The sequence below is a fragment of the Gracilinanus agilis genome, chromosome 6 (genome assembly GCF_016433145.1).
Source record: "Gracilinanus agilis isolate LMUSP501 chromosome 6, AgileGrace, whole genome shotgun sequence".
In the NCBI taxonomy this organism is placed as follows: Eukaryota; Metazoa; Chordata; class Mammalia; order Didelphimorphia; family Didelphidae; genus Gracilinanus; species Gracilinanus agilis.
In genome coordinates this window covers 59,372,124-59,388,699 of record NC_058135.1, presented here as the reverse complement: position 1 = coordinate 59,388,699, position 16,576 = coordinate 59,372,124, and the positions used below count along the sequence as shown (strand labels likewise).

General features: G+C 38.2%; 1 protein-coding gene across 1 annotated transcript in view; it reads left to right on the top strand.

The window, feature by feature from the left end:
• Positions 1–16,576, top strand: part of CFI (complement factor I) — a 39,585-nt gene that overhangs the window by 1,960 nt on the left and 21,049 nt on the right. Inside the window, exons 2-5 of the mRNA XM_044680209.1 lie at positions 1,677–1,947; positions 5,830–5,977; positions 11,751–11,929; positions 15,635–15,748. Of these exons, the coding sequence (XP_044536144.1) occupies positions 1,677–1,947; positions 5,830–5,977; positions 11,751–11,929; positions 15,635–15,748 (712 nt within the window). The remainder of the gene's footprint in view (positions 1–1,676; positions 1,948–5,829; positions 5,978–11,750; positions 11,930–15,634; positions 15,749–16,576) is intronic.

The following is a 16,576-nucleotide window of genomic DNA, read 5'->3' as shown; positions in this document are numbered from 1 at the left end:
ATAATATAGTATATTATAGTCATTATATTCCTCAGTAGAATGTAAGTTCTTTGAGGGTTGGAACTGTTCCACTTTCATCATTCTACCTCCAGACAGCCACACAATGCCTGGTACACAGCAGATGCTGAATAATGGTACAGCATATTCTATTCCGTTGCATTTCCTCCCTCCCAAGGTCCTGCCACCATGGCGCCCTTCTCCTTTGGTCCAGACTCCACCAACCAACCAACCACTTGAGGTCTGACTCTCTTAGAGACAAGCCACCCCACTCCTGACACAAGTCTATCCAAGGTCAAACTGTCCCTGGCCTCTCTATCACTTCCATGCCCCTCCTAAAAGTTTTTGCCCTAGGTAAAAGAATTCCTAGTTACAGTTTTGGGAAGCAGCCTGAATGGAGAAACCAGTGTTTGAGTGCCAATGCTCAGTTGAGAAAGATAAAAACAAATAAGCCAGCTTGCCTGGAAGAGCTTCAATGACTGATGTAATGAGGGCAGAACACAGATCAGCCAGAAAAGTAACTATTTAATAAGGTTAAGCAATAGAAAAAGCTTTACAATAATACAAGTCAGCCCCAGGAGGGGCAGGGAGGGAACACTGAATCATGTAACTTTGGAAAAAATACATAAATTTAATTTTTTAAAAAGAAGTTAAATGTGTTGGAACAATATGACTTTCTACCAACACCCAAACTCCTTCAGTATGGCTTTCATTGGAAGAGTTTAATATTGATCCTTCAATGAGAAATTATATGAGATGAATGAATTTCCAACACTTGAGAAGAGTCTTGTATTAATACTCTTTTGCAAAGAGATTCTAGCCTCTAGAACATGAGCTCCTGAGGACAAAAAAACATTTTGCCTTTTATGACAGCCCTTAGCAAAGGTGAGAGCAAGCCTATATAATAAATGTTTGTCAACTGTAATTTTAAAAATAAATAAAAAAATAAGAACAAGCTAAAAAAAGAAAAAACTTTAATTAAATTATTCTGCTTTCCTGTAAATACATCTTCAAATTTTAAAAAAGTCTAGCAGTTTATTTATTCCTTAATGTCAGGTTCCTAGATTTTGAGCCAAAGGGACCTCGCTTAAGTTCTAGGAAACAACATTCTTTTCCAGGGAAAACTATTGTGTACCAGAAAGGGCAAACATTTTCTTTCTTTCGTGGGATTGGAGGGGCAGAGGGAGAGGATGTCCAGATCTATGATGTTCTAAATGTAGTAAACTCTCAGTGTAGCAAGATTGTGGATTAACTAAAATGAATAGTCTTAGAGAATTGCCTGGGTCACTGAGAGGCTATATGACATTCCTTGGACCATATAACCAAAATATGTCAGAGGCAGGACTTGAATCCAGATCTCCTTGAAAGAAAGCCAGCTTTTTTTTTTTTCATTTCACCACAGGATCATTGAGATCATAAATGAACCTAGAATTTTATATTTGAATTTGAAATTACTTGAAATTATGAATTCAAAATATTATAAAGTGTGTTAAATTGGTTATTTTAAATTGTTTAAAAAGTGTCTATTGCCTTATGGGTCCTGAGAATAGCAGGATCTCTATATTTCAATTAAAATAATTTTATGTTGGTTTTAAAATCATGGATTTCATCTGTACCAAAGGGCTTCTTTCCCTTTCCTGCTTTCTGACATCAACCTAATGCCTATTTGTGTTTTATAGAATCCACAGCAAGCTCAAGAGGTTCTTCTAGATGAAAAATGCTTAAGGGAAAAATATACACATCATTCCTGTGAGAAAGTCTTCTGCCAACCATGGGAAAAATGTATTGATGGAAGCTGTATTTGCAAACTTCCTTACCAATGTCCAAAGCTTGTTGGGTCCGTATGTTCAACTACTGGAAGAACCTATAATAATTATTGTCAACTAAAGAGCTATGAATGCATTAATCCGCAAACAAAGTTTTTAAATAGTGGAACTTGCCATGGTCAAGGTAGGAAAGCTCCAAAACTTAAATAAATAAAAAATAAAAAAGAAGGGATTCTGCTGGAACCCCTTCTCCTTCTTCCCTGGGATAAGGCAGTGGGTGCAAAGGGCATGCTAAGACTTTGGAGCAATTAACAGGCCAAGGGTATGAAACGTAAGTGAAGGAAAAGAGGAATGTTTATAAAGATCGAACAAAATGTGCTGAGGTCAAAGCTATGAGTTTAAGGAGGATCAGAAGTCTAAACAGAAAGTTGCCAAACACAGTTCATGATGGCAAGTCCAAAGCCACAATTAGAAAATGGTAGAAGCAATAAGATGCCAGAAGGGAAATACAGTGTCAATGAATGGCATTTTGTGTTACAGAGAATGTCCACTGTCTTTGATGTCATCTTAGCAGTTCCCTCTCTGCTCAGCTCTGCCCATGACATTGTGGGCCCAGATACTAACCTTTCTCCTAGAAAATATCTATCTGGATCTTAAGAACATGGTTTGGGGATGCTGAGAAGAAAGTTTCCATCTATTCCAGGGTATGCAAACTGCATTCTGGACTATAGCCCTACAGCCTCTAATTTGTTTATATACAAATTTTATATCTTCATTTAAAGTTTATTGTAGTATATGGTGTGATATGTTTGTTTAAATTCTATCCTCATCCCAGAAGTTGGAATCCTTGGCCTTAATGGACACTGTGGTACTATGTGCATTTGCTTCTAGATTTATATAATAATATTATTATAATATAAACCCAATCTGCACTACTGATTAACTTTTCTACTTTTTAGTCCATGTGAAAAAGTTTGACGCATTATGTTTTGTAGTATATTTTGAGATCTGGTATTGTTAATAACCTTCTCTCGCAATTTCTTATAATTTCCTGATAATTATTGACTTTTTATTCCTCCATAAGACTTGGGTTTTTTTCCAGTTTAATAAAATAAGCGTTGGAAGTTTGATTGGTATGGGACCGAATCTATAAATTATTTTGTTACAATTTTTATTAGATTGACAAGGCCATACCATGAGCAGTTAAAATATTTCCAAATATCTAGACATTTTTGCTTCTATAAAGTATTTTATAGTCAGATTCACATACTTCCTGGTTGTATTTTGGTAGGTGAACTCCCAGATAAATTTTTTTGACTCTCTAAGTAAAATATCATACCATCTGCAAAAAGCCATAATTTGGTTTATTCTTTGCCTATTCTTATTCCCTCAATTTCTCTGTATTGTCTTATGGCTATAGTTAGGATTTCTAACATTCTTTCAATTAATAGAGGGAGTAATAGATATTCTTCTTTGCCTTTGATGTTATGGGAAAGGTTTCTTATTTCTCTATTGTAGCTCATTGGATCATAGATTTAGAGTTTTATGGTATCTTAAAGCTGAACTTTTTAAAATATTTAGATAAATTGTATTTCAATATAATTAAATTGCATCTAATTCCCTTTGTAATCCTATTTCAGGCATTTAAAAACATTATTCTGAAAAGGAGCCTAATGATTTCACTAACTCCCAAGGCAGTCTGTAACATAAAAAGATTTAAAAAAATATTTCATTGATTCTTTTATTTCTCCTTTTCAAATTTTCCCCTTTATTTACTATTGCTTTTCCTCTACTCACCTCCCTCCAATCACTGCCACCCCCAATAAAAACTCTGCCTCCTAATAAAATTATAGTGGAGCAGAATAAATGTGTCATAATCATCATGTCTGCAAACATGAATCTCCTTGTTCACCCATAATCCATCAATAAGAGGTTAGAGGCAAGCTTTATATAGCATAACAGGGCTTCAATTAGAGTCTAAATGTGTTGATTCCATTGTTGACAGTAATGAAAAAAGTTGCAATAGAAAAGCTAATCTACTCTCTTCTGGGTCTGTTCCATTTTTGTCTAGTTGTTGTCTTCCTTCCAGTTTTTCCTATAAATGCCTTTAGGATAATCTAATTTAGTTGAATTTTATACCCAACATGTGGCAGACTCATTTTCCCTTCCAATACTTTGCTGTGGTTATGTATGTTAAATTTAACATGATAGTACTGTTTTGTTTCTCTATGTCCCTTTCAGAGCCTCTTTGTATTCTTTAATATTTCAGTAATGTGCTTTTCTTTCTTCTTTTTCTTCTCCTCCTCCTCCTCCTTTTTCTTCTTTTTTGCCTCACTAACACTATTACTCTCCACCACTACATACAACCTTGTACAAATCAGTGGTCAAGAAGAATAAATTTACAACTAAGAAAATATGTCTCATTCTTTCCTTTATCTCTCAGTCATGAAATGGGAGGCATGCTTTATTATTAATCTTCTGAAGTGATGATCAGTCACTGTATTGATCAGAATCCTTGAGTCTTACAAATTGTTTTCTTTTATGTCATTGTCTATATTGACTCCTGGTTCTATTTTCTTCACTCCATATGAGTTCATACAAATCTTCCTATTTTTCTCTGAATTCTTGATAGTTGCCTTAATAATATTCCATTACATCCAATTACATTCCATTATAATCATATGCATTACTTTTTCAGTCATTTCACACTATTAATGGTCACCTGCTGATTAAAATATTTTTGTTGTCTAGAGGGCTATCTCTAGGTCTCTTCCCCAAATGCTTTCAAGTGAGGAGGAAGAATTGGTAAAAACTGTGGTCCTACACTTCCCAGCTGTGTGACCCTGGGCAAGTCACTTGACCCCCATTGCCTAACCTTACCAATCTTCCACCTATAAGTCAATACACAGAAGTTAAGGGTTTAAAAAAAAAACAAAAAACTGTGGTCCTCTGGGCAGAGGAGAAGCACTGGGACAACTCCTTGACCCAGCAGCTATGTCCCATAAATGTGTAAGGAATTAAATTTATGGTTTGACTAAATATATGAGAATTCTAAATTAATATTATGGTCGCCAATTTAAAATATCATAGCTCAAAGCCAAAATGATTTTAGTAGCTTTATTTACAAAAAGGTGGAAAGAGTGAAGGTAGAGAAATACAAAAAGAGGGTAGAGAAGATGTCTAGATTATCAGGGCTTTGTTAACCCTCAACCAAAGGACTCAGTGTTCCACCTACACGGTCTCCTACAAGACTAGAAGGCCTCTCTGGAACTAAGCTCTCCAGAAGCCAGGAAAGGAAGGCCAGCTACTCATTCACCCAAGAGCCAAAGTTCAAGAGCCAAAGTCCCAAGTCGAAGCAGAGGTCCAAGTCCAGAGTCACCTCCAAGAGACAGGTCACCAGCCAAAGCTCCAAGCTGAAGATTCAAGCCAAAGATGACTCTCTAGCCAAAGATGGGAACTTTTGTAGTCCTTTTTGTCCCTTCCCTTCTTCACAGGGGCCAATCACAGCTTCCAAATTGCCTAGTACTGCCCAGGGGGGCAGTGTCTGTGAGATTCACATCCTCTGAAGGTGTGAACTCTTATCAAAAGGATTCTTGAGTTCCTCAGTGATTGAGTGTTGGAGGGTGTGAACTCTTTAAGTAAGTGACTTGTGAATTCTCTCACTTGATGGCTAACAAAGTGTTAAATAGGAGTTGTTTTCAGTTTTTGGTTGATTAATTTAAATGTTGCTGATGCTAGACAAAGAAAGTCTGATTCACACTTCACAAATACAAGGTGCCAACTGCTCCTGTTGGGTTTCTTCTCTCCTGATTTTGAGTGAAGAAAGATCTTGAAATGGGTTCCGTAGGTACTCAGGAGACCAGGAGGGCATCTGAGGTTCCCCAACAACTCTAGTCCCAGAATCAATGGCAATAGAAGCAAAATACTATGAAGAGACATTGTAGCATCTCTGACCCAGGCTAGCAAGAGAGCAAGGAAGCAATTCTTTATCAGCTCTCATCCCAGCAAGGGAAATTGGTAGTGACTCCATGAAGGTGAATGCTAATTGATTTGGTTCCTATTTCAGGCCAATTCGACCTATCTTTGAAATATGGAAATACAGAGGCAGAAGGACTTGTGCAAGTCAAAATGGGAAATGTTACATTCTTCATGTGTAAAAACAATTGGAGCATAAATGAAGCAAATGTGGCCTGTTTCTATCGTGGGTTTAAAGGGTAAGTGCTTTTAAAAAGTTATAGAGTCATTATTGTTATTGTTTCATCCACTTGAGTTTTGGGCTCTATCAGTATGCTTACTGATTTTCTAATTATGGTCACAAATCTTACAGAGGTTTTTACTATTTTTTTTACTATTTTGCTATTAATTTTTTTATTATTAAAATTTTTACTAATAATTTTACTATTAATTACTTAACAGTTGTGAAAAGCCATTGACCTTTTAGATTTTGTTCACTTAAGCAAAAGAATGGGTTTTCTCCGTCTCTTTTACTCCAAACTTTAGAACACATCCAGAGAGCTCATCCACATGATTTCCTGGCTTACTGACATTTCTTCCAACTACTTCCTCATTTTTCTTACTCCCATTCTCCCAAGTGAGTCAAATCACAGTCACTGCCTCAACCACCATGTACCCTCAGACCTGCTTTAAATAACAGTAGCCCTAGACCATTTACCCTATTTCCAGCCAGTCTCACAGCCATAATTTAGGGGAGAACCCACCACCAGCTGCCATCCATTAAGTAGGCAAAGCTAGCCTATCTGCTACAGCAAGGCACACTCAAGGAGAGAGAGGAGGCAAATGTGCCAAGCAAGTTAAGCTACTTTCTCCACCATTTCTAATACCTTATGTTATATTGAATCTCTGGGAGCCAGGAGTCCACACTGTGATTGACAGGTGGATCCGTTGGATGTTGGAATGTTCCCAGAGAGGCATGCGGACACAGGAGAGGGCAGTTGGCCCAGGGGGGTATAAAACCACCCTAGCAGCCCTGGCAGGGGTTCCTTTCTTTCCCTGAGACCTGAGATCAGTGGATCTTGGTCTTTTGAGGATTGAGACTTGCAGACTCAACCTTGCAAACTCCTCCTGTTTGTTCCTGTACCATCAACAACCTGTACCCAGACCATCATCTCTGATTCTACTGCCCCTAGATAGTAGGAATTCAATCATCTTAGTTATCTAGGTTTCCCAGGGCCTGGGAGGGATCCGGGAAGTGGGCAGGAGAAGAAGAAGAGGGTGGATATCTCAAATTGGTTAAGCATATCATCTAGCAGTGAAGAAGAAGCTGAAACAACATCCAGTTTGCCTACTCTGGTGTGGCTGTGGCCAGGCTGTACCAGAGAGAAGCTAAGCATCCTGATTCATTTACTTGCCTACAGTTTAGAGATTCATCATTATCATTTTAATTAGGGTCTCCCTATACCTCTATCCAATCCCATTATCCTTCTTTGTTAAATACAATCAAAGTTTAAAGTACCTTCCGGAAGTGGTTATTCAAAGCTTCTTTGGGAAGGGAGAGCAGTCAGATACCCACATTACCAAGCTAAAGAGCCCATTATATAATATCAATTAACCCCAGGTGGGTCCTGAAGGGAATATCATCCATTGACCTAAAGGAGCCTGCCTGGGCACTGTTATAAAGGGGAGAGGTGTCATCCCATCCTCTCTCTATACTTCATCTACATACATCTGGAGGAGGAGTATTATTATAACACTTATCACCTCAAGCTCCTGTGAAGATAGGCCAGAACCTTGAGCTTGGAAACCTCAGGAATAGTAGCACCATCCCCAGACCACTGACCTGCTCCCCTTAACCCCCATCCCAGCTATTGTCCATCAAGCATCTAGGGCAGTGGTTCCCAAACTTTTTTGGCCTATCGCCCCCTTTCCAGAAAAAATATTACTTAGCTCCCTGGAAATTAATTTTTTAAAAAATTTAAATTGCAATTAATAGGAAAGATAAATGCACCTGTGGCCATCACCATTCCCCTGGATCACTGCAGCACCCACCAGGGGGCGGTGGAACCCACTTTGGGAATCACTGATCTAGGGCAACTTTTGTGGAGATGTGACCTGGTAAATGCTTTCAGGTGCTGTAGCCCCTGCCTCCTTAGCAGCCATATCTACTGAAGACCTAAAAAAGAAAGTTCTTACCTTCAAAGTCCTTGGAGCATGAGTCTCTTTGGCCTTACACTAAAGGCCAGGTCTGTTATACCCTCTGATAATCCCCCACATCCCCTCTTCAGCCTCTTTCCGCTATTCATGGATACCTCATCTGCCCTGAACAATGGTCCTACCTCTTCTCTGATATTCCTTTTGGCCTCAACATAACCAATAACCCCTTTTTCTTGTCCTTAATATTCATTGCCAACCTCAGTTAATTTTAAGTTTTAATGTTCCTAAAACGATTCTTACAAGACAATGATTACTCATTTGAATTTATCATCAGTTATCTTCTATCATATAAAAATGTCTTTTTTTAAATTTGAGTAGGATAAGATGTTCCTTGAGCAGACACATCAATCTTGTTAGGAAATTCCTCATTTTCCTCATGAAAATCTTTTTTGTTTGAATCTTTAAAACTTAAATCTTGAAAGTTTTCTATCCCTTTTGGACAGACATCCTCTGCTGATGATCAGAACACTGAATTTTAATATTTTCTGAACACTTTGATATCTAATTTCACCAAATCTAGAGTACATGTTAGATTACATGTGTCTTTCTTCTCTCCTACCAGGAACTCTGTCTACAATGGAATGCTTACCTGTCCCCAAAGTTCCCATCATTTCTCCTTCAAGAGCCTGGTCTTTCTTGTTGCTCAAGTTCAGGACTAGAATAATCATTCTTCCTTGCTATCTCCTGAATCTTTCAAACTTGTCATTAAGGGAGTAAATAATTAAATAAATACTGCTATTTGTAGCAGAGAGAGAGAGTACCAACAAATACCCAGATAATTGAAGCCCCCCTCATTATGATTAATGTTCTCCTCTTCCATATTTATAACTCTTCATCTAATTTTATCCTTCTGTACATTAAAATATTCTGTCCTTTAGCATATTCTGGTGGTGATATTACTTTTGTCTCTCCTTTGATTATTGTCCCCCAAAATGCTTTCCATTATGTTACTCCTGTTGGTTCCTGGATTTCTGTGGGGGGGTGGGGGTTGGGGGGGGGTGTGGGTGTCCATAATATGCAATGCTACTCTACCATGCCTTGTGTATGTTTTATTCCTCCTAAATAACACATATCTTCCAAGCACTTGTTGCAGTCATAAGTCCTATCCCACTATGTCTCAATTTGACCTTTATGGTCAAATCTGTATCCTTTCAAAATTTTCTATTTATTTAATGTTTCTAATTTATCCTATTTAGTAATAGCTAATATTTACATAGTATTTTAAGGTTTGCAAAGCACTTTACAAATATTATCTCATCTTATCTTCATAACAATCCTGGGAGGTAGGTACTATAATTATCCTCACTTCATAGATGGAAAAACCGAAGGAGGCAGAGGTCAAGGGACTTGCCCAGGATCATACAGCTTATAAGTATTTGAGACCAGATTTAACCTCAGGTCTTCTTGACTCCAGGCCCTTTATCCATTGTAGCATTTAACTGCCTCTTCCTATAGGAAGAGTTTCAAAGCTATCACCTAACTGCCTCTTCCTATAGAATTTCATAGCTATCACCTAACTCTAAATGCTTTTTTTCCCCCTCTTACTTATCTGCATCACATTCTTCTATCCTCTAGCCTTCTTACAGAGATCAGGATTCCTCTTTTCAGCTTTGTTTTCTCTTTCAATCAGATGTTCCATTTGTCATGGGTAGGGGATGATTAGGAGATTCCATTCAATTGGTTTTCCTCCCAGCCTAGAAATTACAGAATGCAAGGGGAGGTAAAAAGAGACTATAATATATTGTGGTCTTAACTAAGTAAAAAGATCTGTTTCTTTCCTTCCCTCTTTGTGAAATATGAAGAATTTCTCCATTCAAAGTTGATAGAATTATCCAGCTTCTAGTCATGGTTTAACAAAAGGCTCAGCCACAGTTTTGGTAATCCTTTAAAAGGAAGACACACTTTCTAGGGAGTCAATAGAAGCTGGTGACATCTCTGAGAAATGTGGGCTTTGGAAGTGGAGAAAAGCTTTGGAAGAACCCAGAGCTTGAGCAGAATTTCATCTTCTCCCTCTTTCAATTAGCCATTGTAGCTTGCAATAGAGACACTTGCCCTGTAGGAGGCACTAGACTGAGCAAGGAGCAACACCTTGGCAGTCAAGTCAAAAGAAAGTTCTGAAAAGGGCTCTGGCAGTCAGGAAGAGAGTGCAATTAACAAACTGAGCTGTGCTCTGCCAGGCCTAAAGCTTTGATTCACTTGACCACAAGTTCCCTGTGGTTCTCCTCTCTACTAATTTATTTTATGTTCCCACTTACAAGTAGCTATGAGAGAGATATTTATAGCTACTGCTCTTACCATGCCCATTTGGTAAATGCCTTTGCCTTGAGCTAATTGTAACTTCTTGCTAACTATGAAAGGTAAACACTCCTGTCTGGGACTTGTGAACTATCATTTTCAAGAGTACCATGAACCTAAGAATAGTCAACCCCTTGGGATCCCAACCCTCAGATTTGAATTGGGAGTTTGGCCCGGAAAGTGTTTTTTCAAGAAATACATGGAGAATAGGGGGAAGTGCCCCAGCCCTCTCACATTCTCCTTCATATTTGGGACTTCAAAATAGTCCTCGTCTCCATATTTTTCAGAAATCATTGACTTACTTCATCTAAAGTATCTTGGCTGTATCTTGGCTAACCTACATGGATAATGGCTATAGCAAACTGCCTCTTTATAGTGCCTTTTTTCAATGCTGAATCTAGGGGCCCCTCAGGAAGATTAAATTTTTTAAGGTAGGTTTTCTGCCTTTTGTAAAAATCATTGCTGCTTTTATTCAAAAGCTAGCACATCCCTACTACATTCTAAGGCAAACCGAAAAAAATAAAAAGGAATAGGATCTACTAGTAGAAATCCTATTATACCCCAAATCCCCTTGTAGCTGATGGACAGATAATTCCATATCACCTTGGTTCTCAAATAATTAAGATATCAGCTATTAGCCCTTAAAATATAATCCCTCCCAGGGATATTGGAACTTAAAAATTGGATAACAGAAAACTAAAAATCCCTCATAATTCACAAAAAATGAAGATATAATAGTTTATATGAAATGTAATGGTAAAATGAGACTGACGTTTTAGAGCAAAGATCCACCCATTTTGCCCCTTAAAGGCCATCTGCAGATAGCTAAGTCTTCCCGTTAATTCTATACAGGAAAAAGAACCCCACATAATGGATCAGAGGTTCTTAATCTTTTGTGTGAATGCATGTAAAAAACTCCTGTGGCAGATTGGACGCGGCTAATTTGGGGCTTTGTCTTGCTTGACTACATGTATTTGTTATAGTTTTTGTTTTTCTTCCTTTCTCAATAAATGACGGAGAGAAAGGAAGAGAATTCAGAATAAAAATAAAGCTCACTTGATTTTTTTTTTTAAAGTTTACTTCTGGATACATTTTTAACTCAACCGAAATCACCATTGAATAGGTAATACTTAATTTTCAAAGTGCTTTCATATACATAAAAATACACATACATATATACATGTATAGAAATAAAATTGCATTTGATTTTCTTCATGCCACTGTGAAGCAGGCAAGACAAGAATCCTTATCTTCATTTTACAAATGAGTAAATTGAGTCCTGGATTTGCCCAAAATGTAGAACTTGGTTGCCAATGTTCCAAAGCTACAGCTCTTTCCCCTACAATATGGAAAGTGACAAAAGCAATCTTTTGTAATGAAAATCAGTATCAGTCATCAAGATGGTTCAAAATGGCATGTAAATTCATTAATTAGATTAGTGCAACATTAAGAATACTACTTTCACTTGTTTTACTCATTCTTTTTTTTTTTTCACTTATGTATTTGTTTGTATCCCCTCAGAGGAGCCATTAATTTTAAGAGGAGATTTCATTTGCCAGATGATGTTGATGTCAACATCACTGACTGTCTGGAAGCAAACTGTAGAGGACTGGAAACCACTCTGGCAGAATGTGTTTTAACAAAAAGGAAAGCTAATGGACAGAATTTTGCTGGTGTGGTGTGTAGTACACAGGACGAAGGTTGGTAGAACATTTGCTTAATATTCTCCCTGTCTTACTTCACACACACACCCCGCTACCACCTTTGATTTGGGGGTAGCAAGAGGGCTCACTAGAGAAAACACTAGACCTGGAGATTCAAATATTTATTAGCTGTGTGACCCTGGGTAAGTCATTTAACCTTTGTCTGCTTCTGTTTCCTCATCTGTAAAGTGGGGATAATAATAGCACCTACTCTCCAAAGATTGTTGTATGTTATTTTAACTGTTGTATATTATTTCTTATTGTTGTTGTTGATGTTGTTTATTGTTGACACTATAATAGATGTTGTAAAGATAGCTGTAAAGTACTTAGCTCAATACTTGGCATATAGTAAATATTATATTATAAAGTTAGTTATTATTATTGATTTAAAGTTAATCCTTTACTAAGTATACAGCCCTGAGGCAGATAGGTAGGTGGCTCAGTGGATTACAAGCCAGCCCAAGAGACAGGAAAGTACTAGATTCAAATCTGGACTCAGACACTTCCTAGCAGTGTGACCCTGGGCGTGTTACTTAGCCCCCATTGCCTACCCTTACCACTCTTCTGCCTTAGAACCAATACATACATGATTTTGGTTCTAAGACAGAAGGTATGGGTTTAAAAAATATATGTGTAGCCCAACCTGTAAGAGGCAAATTTATAAATTAAGATTTAGAATTTGGGGTAAGATAACAGCCAGGCAAGGCTGGAGGGTTCCAACCATGGAATGGTGAGAAGGGCGTTTTTTCAAACCTCAAATGAATGGTATCTCTTCCACAATCACAAGCAAATGAAGGCAATGATGTTATGGATTTCAGAGGTAAGCAAACCTGCAAGAATTTACAATCATTGAACTGTCAGTGCCCACGGACACAAAGACTATCCCTCAATCGGCCAAAGATGACTAATCCCCTACTACGCGCCAGGCATCGGACTAAGTGCCAGGCTCACAGAGCAGTTTTACCCTCAAGAAGCTCCTCTTCGGACCGGGCAGCAACTCGCAAACACCTATGCCCAAAGGAGCTACGGAAGGCTAAATCGGCTGGGGTCGCGGTGGGGAGGCACTGAGAAAAGGAGCCTCCGGGATTCCTAGCAGAAGGTGAGACAAAGGCGCCAAGGAAGCCAGAAGGCGGAAATGAACCACGGCAACCGGAAGTAGTGTGTTGTGGGTAAGCAGTACCATGGAGGCCGGTGTCCCTGGGTCTGAGGCTTGTGGAAGGAACGAGGTAGAAAACTACGAGAAGAGGAGGAAGGGCTTAGGTTCTGAAGACTATGAATGGGGGAATGACACGGTCAGACGTGCATTTTAGAAACGCCAAGTAGACAACTGAGTGGAGGACGGATTGGAGTGAGGAGAGACTTGACGTGGGGAAGCCCACCAGAAGGCGATTGCAAAAGGCAAGACACGACATGTAAAGCATGTTGTACACCTACACAAACCTTTGGTTTCTTCTGCAAATCTATAAACTTTGACAAACGTATAGAAATGGAGAAGATGAACATCGATTCTGTTTCCTTTTCTTATATATCCATTTACAATTAGTTGATTTTGTCCCACAACTGCTTACGCCAAAGTTCCTTGTCTTTGAACTTGGTTCAGAGTTCAGCTGGCCTGTAAGGGGTTAGAATGTTAAAATTCATCTTTCTTGGTTCCAAGGAATTTAACTGACGTAGGGAATGTGGGTAAACAAGGGAGCCCAAGGATGTCTGGTTTGCTGTCCAAAAGTCTGGGCTGCTATCTCGCAACTGGACACAATGAGCACTTCTTAGTCTAGTGAGAGAAGAAGGAGGGGTAGTTGCTCAAACCCCATCGCCAAACTTCCAAATCAATCATGTTGTTCCCTGTGCCTCAGCTCTGTAATCAGTCATGTTGCCCCCAATCCCACGATGTCATCCATCCGGTTTTGTTCTTTGTTCTTTACTTCCCCAAAACCTATCAAAGGGGAACCTGTCCTTTTGTTCAGGGTCTTTTGGTATAAATGGAGGCAAGCCATTGACCCATTTATTAACAGGTAGCATGACTCTGCTAATAAATGTTGTTTTGTGCAGAAGTCTGCCTCAGTTACCCTTTTATTAAATTCTGATTGTGACATGTTACCATTTCGTTATATGAGAAAGACAACATGTATGTGTGTGGGGGTGTAAAAAAAATATACAAAAACTCTTAGAAGGTAGTTTTTTGGTGGAGGGGGTCACCAGAAGATGAGAGCCCTATATTTAAAGTGGTGCTTCAGCTAATCTTCGAAGGAAAGTAGAGTAACAAATATGATTCTTGAATGTTCCCATAATCTCTTTCTTCCAAGATATTCCCAGAAACCTTCAGTTGCCATGCAAACATCAACTTAAATATTTTACTGAAAGAATTGTACTTAAATCTTTGAATTACCATATCATTGGCCCAGGTAGGATACGGTAATGGCCAACCACTTCCTTTCATCATATATCCATGAGGCTTAAAGTATCTTATGGACAAGAAAACAATAACTCTCCTACCAATAATTAATGTGGCAGATCTCTTGGTGGATCCTTGTGGTTAACCAATATAGCAAATTGCCTGTTGGCAATATCTTTTCACTGTGCTTGAGCCTCAGTTCCTGAGTGAGGCTAAATTCAGGGACAGCATCAAGGTTTGGTAGTGGTTTTAGTATCTTCAAGGCAAGTGGATGATATAGCAGAAATGATGGTTATAATCAGGAGAAAATGAAAACAGACCATTAATAAAGGAAGGAATGAGAATTATATGTGCCAACATCTGGCAATATGCCTAGAACCCCTGCCCCAGAAAGAGGAAACCTCCCATAAAAAATCTCCCAGGTTGAGTTTCAATGGAACCTCACAGAAAACATTTGCAAATTGTATTAATTGGAGACAATGATGTATAGTATAAAAAGGGGTGAAAAAAAAGAGGGGGCTGTATTTGGATTCAGATTACCTAGGTTCAGTTCCCAGCTCTGCTCCTGACTAAAATTAAGTCACCTAGTAACTCTGAAACTTGGTTTCCTCATTTGTAAAATGAGAAGATTGGATTAGGTGAGCTCAGGATCCCTTCCAACTCTGTATTTAAGATCTATAATCCTATACCTTCTATACTATACTGAAATTCACTTTCTTAATGATAATCCCATTATTTCCAAATGTTTAGGGAAAATCTAGGGACATTGAAGTAAAGTATTTTTTCACATTATTATTATTTTTGGAATATTTTTCCATGATTATCCATGATTCATGTTCTTTCCCTCCCCTTTTCCCTTCTCCCTCCCAGAGCTGATGAGCAATTCCACTGGATTATGCATGTTTTATTACTCAAAACCTATTTCCATATTATTCATATTTGTAATAGAGTCATCTTTTTAAAAACACTACCCCAAATCATATATCCATACAACCAAGTGATCATGTTTTTCTTCTGCATTTCTATTTCCATGGTTCTTTCTCTAGATGAATATAGCATTCTTTTTCATAAATTCCACATGATTGTTCTCTATCATTGCATTGCTATAAGCAACAGAGTCTATTACATTTGATCATCCCAATGTGTTTCACTTTCTTTGTACAATATTCTCCTGGTTCTGCTTATTTCACTCTGCTTCAGTTCATGGAGGTCTTTCTAGTTCATATAGAAATCAAGCAGTTCATCATACTTTATAGCACAATAGTATTCCAAAAAATTTAAAGGAAAGTTTTTTACCTTTTGCTTGGCAGACTTCACCAATTACAATTCATTCCAGTGTGTCAATGGGAAGTATATTCTACAGTCAAAAACTTGTGATGGTATCAATGATTGTGGAGACCAGAGTGATGAGCTGTGTTGTAAAGGTAAAAATACATGTAGCTTTTAAAACCCACCTGTCTTGATTGAACTAGTCTAGGAATATGACAGCCTGTATAAAATACATCAGGTTGCCCATGTGTAACAAGGATTCTTAGATAGATCTGGAATGTTCCTTTTCATCCCACATCTCCTAAAAGAATGGGTTTTAGACTTTGTGAGGATCATCCTGGCTTGGTGATCACTCTGTCCTCAAATTTAAAGGAGACTTTTGGGCTTAGACTTACAGTATATCTGTTACTCATTAGAAATCTGTAGCTTCTGGGTATGATTCTTTTTTTTTAATGGAGAAGAGTTAGTAGAAAAGCCACTCTTCCCTAGTCTTTCCAGGGGGAAATAGATCCACTCCACACTTGGAGGCTAACAGATTAGTTAATAATCTCAGCCAATTTAGCTTTTCTCTCACCAAATACTTTATTATTCTAAAGACAATCATGCTAGCAAGCAAATTTATTTGTTGAAGAATTCAGTCAATCAGGAAAATCATACAGATTAGTTTTGGCAATAGAACACTAGACATTAGAAAGTTTTGTGATGCAAGGCTGAGGTGACATCTCAACTCAACTTGGGTAAGAATGATCTCATACTATGAGTCCACCCTTAGTGGTCTCTAAAGGATCACATGTTAGAATCAAGGGCCATGTTGAGGTGCTAGCTCCTTCCCACATGCCCAAAGACTTGGGGGTTTACTTTCCACCATTCAAAATCTGTACCTTCTCTCTTTCTCTTAATTTTCTTCTTCTCTAATTTCTCTCATAAGTCTTTCCATCAGTCTAAAGTCATGTCTCCCTGTTCATGTATAGCATCAAAGAGCT